The sequence below is a fragment of the Eurytemora carolleeae genome, unplaced genomic scaffold, assembly GCF_000591075.1.
Source record: "Eurytemora carolleeae unplaced genomic scaffold, Eaff_2.0 scaffold724, whole genome shotgun sequence".
In the NCBI taxonomy this organism is placed as follows: Eukaryota; Metazoa; Arthropoda; class Copepoda; order Calanoida; family Temoridae; genus Eurytemora; species Eurytemora carolleeae.
In genome coordinates this window covers 87,233-93,258 of record NW_019397234.1, presented here as the reverse complement: position 1 = coordinate 93,258, position 6,026 = coordinate 87,233, and the positions used below count along the sequence as shown (strand labels likewise).

General features: G+C 36.0%; 1 protein-coding gene across 3 annotated transcripts in view; it reads left to right on the top strand.

Moving 5' to 3' along the window:
* LOC111712919 (uncharacterized) overlaps positions 1-5,046 on the top strand; it is a 15,484-nt gene extending 10,438 nt beyond the window's left edge. For 2 of the 3 annotated variants that reach the window (XM_023487680.1, XM_023487678.1), the window contains exons 2-5: positions 626-704; positions 934-1,154; positions 1,592-1,783; positions 2,457-5,046. In XM_023487680.1, coding sequence (XP_023343448.1) covers positions 697-704; positions 934-1,154; positions 1,592-1,783; positions 2,457-4,108 — 2,073 coding nt within the window. In that variant the 5' untranslated portion in view covers positions 626-696 and the 3' untranslated portion in view covers positions 4,109-5,046. The remainder of the gene's footprint in view (positions 1-625; positions 705-933; positions 1,155-1,591; positions 1,784-2,456) is intronic. The other variant, XM_023487679.1, reaches the window with a different exon arrangement.
* The last annotated feature ends 980 nt before the right edge of the window (positions 5,047-6,026 follow it).

The following is a 6,026-nucleotide window of genomic DNA, read 5'->3' as shown; positions in this document are numbered from 1 at the left end:
AACCCTGGCCCATACCTGACCAATTCAATATATCTGGCTCATACCTGACCAATTCAATATATCTGGCCCATACCTGACCAATTCAATATATCTGGCTCATACATGACCAATTCCAAAATCCTCACTCCTATACAATAAAAAAACTAACTAAAATGTCCGAATTAAACTCAAACAGTTTTGATCTGTCTTTAAAAGCCATAAAACAAATTTGAATAACGAACCTTCTGTACTTAAATATTCAAAACATGTGGCATAAACGAAAAATCTACTTTTAATGGATGAAAAAGGGGTTGAAAATGAAATCTCACAGGTCTATTAAACCTGAACCTTTTAAACATTACTGTACAAAACAAAGCTATACATAATACACTACACATTACACAATTATGTACAATTTACAATGTACATTGTTCACTGTGCACTTCAATTTAGTTTGTTTTATTAGTTAATTCAACTTTTTTTGTAATATAAAAATATCACGAGCTGCGCACACGCCGCACATATAATGTTTCATCGCCTGCTAACAGATCTGTTGCAGACTTGATGCAGATTTATTTTTTCAATCAACAATTTAAAGTTTAAAATAAATGAATCTGGACTTTTAAAAAATATTTTTATAATTTAGTAGATTCTGAGCCCGGAGTGCGGGATGTTGTTACATGTGGAGGATGCAGGCAAAAATTTTCTCTCTCCGATATGCCGAGGTATAAAAATGTTTAAAAAATGAAGAAGATATGATTATAATAATTATAACGACAAAAATAACAAATTAATAGTATTAATAATAATAATAATAATAATAATAATAATAATAATAATAATAATAATAATAATAATAATAATAATAATAATAATAATAACAATAATAATAATAATAATGACAATATGAAAATTGTAATTATATTCGTCTTACTATATATACATTTTTTTTAGTTTTCTGAACCACAAAATGATGGACTGTAAGAAGGAAAATGTATCCGAAGAAAAGGAAGTAGATATTGAGAAGAGGAATGAGGGAAGGGAGGAAGATGTCCCGGAAGTAGACCGGAAGGATGAGGATGAAAGTAAGGATGTTGGAAGTATGGGGTCTCCTCGTGTATCAGGGTCAGATCAAGCTGACCGAATATCAGTAGGATCTAACACGGTCAAATCAGGTATTAACATTATTTTGATCAAACATAACAATTCAGGAACGGATGATTCTTCTCATTAAAATTATAATTTTCTAGTTCTTCTACCTTTGCAACCTGATGTCGTAGACCTTTGATATTTTTTATTATAAACGCTTCTAGATTTAAAATTTGGTGTTGATGATGATTCGAACCTCATAAACTAAATAAACCAGGTGTCAGATACACATTTTTAAAATCAAAATTCGGTCGAGGTTCACCCTTTTCAGTTCTTAATATTTGTTTCTGTTATAAAGATTAAATAATTATAAGAATAAATATTTAAAGTTTGAAAACCCATCAGTTTAAGAAATTTGAAGAGTTTGAGATAAGTTATCATTTCATTTCTTTCGAATTTCATATCTAATTAATCTTTCATAAGAAATAAACTTACAAACTTAGAATATTATTTGTATTTTTAGAACCTATGTTGTACAACTGTGGGTACTGCAAAGATGTACATTACACTGCCTGGTCCCTTATTCAACATGTACAGAAAGTACATGGGATCAAATGCTACTCAGAACTATCCTCCAATCATTTATTTGATCAATCACTGCCAATCAAATCTGAAGATTTTCTAGACACAAAACCAAAACTTGATTCTTTGCCAGGTAGGATATGTTTGTAAATTCTACGCTTTGTTTAAGAATCGTCATAAAAAGAATGATTCACACTACTGGTCAAAACTAACGTCATCTGAATGTGCCGGGAAAGATAAGAAAAACTATGAAGAAAGCAAATATGCACATTTTAGTTTTTTAAGTTTCTTTTTTTTGGTTTAAATAAATCCGAGTTTCGAGATCTCTACAAAGATTAATTGATTTAAATCATGTAGAAAACATAATATAATATAAACATTTCCCTACAAAGTACTAAAGAAAGGTTTTTACCCGTGTATGTTTATTTTCTGATTCAGTTATATAAAATGTTTTATTCTTGTTACATTTCCTTCTCTTTTGTGATAAATGTTCTTCTCTTTTGTGTTACATGTTCTTATCTTTTGTGTTACATTTCTTATTCTTTTGTGTTACATTTTCTTCCCTTTTGTGTTACATTTTCTTCTCTTTTGTGTTACATTTTCTTCTCTTTTGTATTACATTTTCTTCTCTTTTGTGTTACTTACATTGTTCTTCTCTTTTGTGTTACATGTTCTTCTCTTTTGTGTTACATTTCTTATTCTTTTGTGTTACATTTCTTCCTTTTGTGTTACATTTTCGTGTTCTTGTTTCTCAACTTTTCTCTGAAATAATTTGGGGTTTAATCTATAATATTATATTGTTCCAGGATATCCTGGGTTAGGGTTGGCAGGACTAATGTCCGGAGCAGGACTGACATCAGGCTACCCTCCTCATCCTTCTCTTCTCAACAGCCTTGATCCATACTACAGTTTCCTCCAACTACACAGATCCCTTCCCAGTCCTGCTCTTTCCGTTCCATCCTCAACCCTCCACTCCTCCCTTCCCTACTCATCATCCATCCCTGATTCCTCCTCAAGTCGGAGAAGTCCTCTCCAAACTTCATCTCTCACTCTTAAACCAATCAGTTCTCTCTCTATCCCGGCCCAGAAATCGAGTTCTAGTCATAAGTCGAACTATCCCCGGGATTCCTCGTATCTCCATGAATTTGCGAGAAATTTAAACTCACACCCAACCCATCCATTTAGACTGGACAAGATGGATATGTATGCTGAGAGATTGAGACATCTATCGTATAGTCCTAAGGACGAAAGAACGCCAGGACGTCCTTCTCCTCCTTCTCCCATAAATCCTTCCATCTCACCCCTCTCCCTGCCCGCGGCTCTAACATCCTCCCCCTCCTATGCAAATGCAGACAGATCGCTTCCTGAAAAGGTTGGACTGATGAGTCTAAGAACCCAGGATTTGCATGATACCAAACTCAAATTTGACGACAACCAGGAGGCGGAAGATCTCACGATGCGTCGAGATCCACCCACGGACACTTCTAACACAGAACCTAAACCTACACCTGACTCCATACCTAGCCCAGGTTCTAAACTTAGCTCAGACTCCGGTCTGGAGGAGAGAGAGCCCAAGGATTCAAGTTCACTGGTCGGAGAACTTATCTCCAAGTTTGGGTTTAGTCAGATCCAGGAGTACCAGGAGGCCTACAGGAAAGCTCTTGTAGAGTCAGGAAGCTTGAAACGAAAGTTGGAAGACGAATTTTTCAGTCCAGAGAAGAAACTGTCCCCGATTAAGACGGAGAAAGATTTTCTTTATGCAGGAACATGGCTTCCGTCCTATAGTACAAGCCTACCGTCCTACACAGCGTCTATGACGTCCTATACTGGATCCAGTCCATTGTCCTCAATGAGAAACAATCTGACTTCTTTAAGGGATAACTTTATGAAGGACAAGATGATGAAAACAAACCGAAGATCTTCCTTAAAAGACATGAACCTGCCTCCTCTACCACCTGGAGTATCCCTTCCTCTCATTGAACCTAGTGCGGTCAGAGCACTGGCACAGAAGGGTCGTCTTGATGCTATATTTGACCCGAAGCTGCGCAAGGAGATCATAAGTAAGGGACGGAACGATACATGCGAGTACTGCGGAAAAGTATTTAAGAATTGTTCTAATCTGACAGTACACAGAAGATCCCACACTGGAGAGAAACCATATAAATGTGAACTATGTCCCTACAGCTGTGCACAAAGCAGTAAACTAACAAGACACATGAAAACCCATGGTCGGCAAGGGAAAGAAGCATTGAACTGCCGCCTGTGTGACATGCCGTTTAGTATTGCCAGCACCCTGGAGAAGCATATGCGTAAATGTACCGGAGTAAAGAAACTGAAGAGTAGATTAACCTGGTCCGCTTCTCTTCTTTCAAACACAGACGACATCTACATGAAGAAGGAGTCTCCACTATTCTCCAGTATGGTGGAAGCACAGAGAGAGGTTGGGCCAATATCTTAAAAGTCCAAATCTACAAGATTTATCGTCTCTAGGGCCAAGAATGCCACATATCTCCAATCTCCATGACGACCACAACCAATCTAGGCCTAATCTACAAGTTTCCTTATAGAATATCTGAGAGGAATCCATGTTTTCATCCCAAAATGTACCAGTGTTAAATCTTGTCCCCATAGAATTCTAATCTTATTTATTGCAAGGAATGTTAGTTAATTATACAGATAGATATTATTAACCTATAGATTGTACATATTATGATATATACCAATACAGGGGTACATATAGATTGTACATATTATGATATATACCAATACAGGGGTACAAAGTTTAACTCTATTTATATTTCTAGATCTAGATTTTATTAAAGTACAAACACAATTAAGTTTAAGTTTATAAAACTGCGTTTACCCCTGTTTCTTGGTCTGCTTTGGTTCTAGCTTTAAAGATCAATATTAGTAATTATGTTAGGTCGAGACCTCATTTGCAGACCGTTTCTAATTTACATGAACTCTTTTCTAATCGTTAATTCAGTCCTTACACTCATTTATTGTATATTGCATTTAGTCCATTCATTCCATTCATTTACTCATTCATCCTTTCATTCATCATCCATAATTTTTAGCCAAATTTTATATTATCAACCTTTAAATGTTTATTAACCAAGACGTCCATGCATTTAATGTAACAATATACAAAAATTATACTGTATTTATCTTTTCATACTCTAAGGTTTGTTAGTTGAAACTCTGTTATTGAACGTAAATGTACCCTCTATGTAAAATGGTTTCATGACCTAGTTGTTTATAATCCTGTGATGCGGCTGTGGGCCACCAAAGAGTTGAACATAAATAAATTTTTTAATTATTCTCTCGATATTTATTTGATTAAGGTCTGATGTATTAAAAATGTGTTGATAGAATAAATAAACAACCAGAAATTTATTAATTTTTCTTTAGACTATGAAGTTTTGGGAAAGGTTTAAAAGGAAAGAACTAAATGGTTAGAAATTGATAAAAAAAAAATAAAGAAAGAGATTGAATGAAGACGATAAAAGAGAAAGGATTGAGTAAGGTACAAAGAGATTCAAATATATTTAGGAAGAACAGAGGAATAATAATACGAATAACGAATGGATGAAAAGGGTGAATACATTATATGAAACAACATGGTTTAGGTTGGTTGAAGGCCCGGTGAATGATGGATAAATGATAAATAAGAAATGAATAAAGAACGGATGAAAGATGAATGACGGAGGAATAAAGGAGGAATAAGGATTAATTAAGGATGGATGGATGAAGGATGGATAGATAAAGAAAGAACGTATGAAGGATGGATGGGTAGATGAAGGGCGTATGAAGGATGGATGGATGAAGGACGTGTGAAGGATGGGTAGATGAAGGATGGATGAATGAAGGACGTATGAAGGATGGACGGGTAGATGAAGGGCGTATGAAGGATAGATGGATGAAGGACGTATTAAGGATGGATGGATGAAGGATGGATGGATGAAGGATGGATAGATAAAGAAAAAACGTATGAAGGATGGATGGATGAAGGACGTATGAAGGATGGATGGATGAAGTATGGATGTAGAGGAAACTAGAGTCCTAGAGTCATGTGACCCCCTGTCCCCTAATCTTGTGTGTAAAGATAGAAAGATAGATTGAAAGCTAGATGTATAGAGAGGAGTGTGTACGAGGATGAAGATTACAGGAAGGATGTTCTATATTATTGCATGAAGACCAGGACCTGGATACACCACCACCGTCAGGGGAATCAGACATAATGACCTCCTCCCCCCCCCCCTCCTATCTACCTCCTAACCCACCTTCATGACCCCTGGTCACCCTGTAGCTTCCAGATCCCCCTATTAAAGTCACTAGAGCCGACCCTGCCCATCAGAGGTTATATGGGTCGCAAC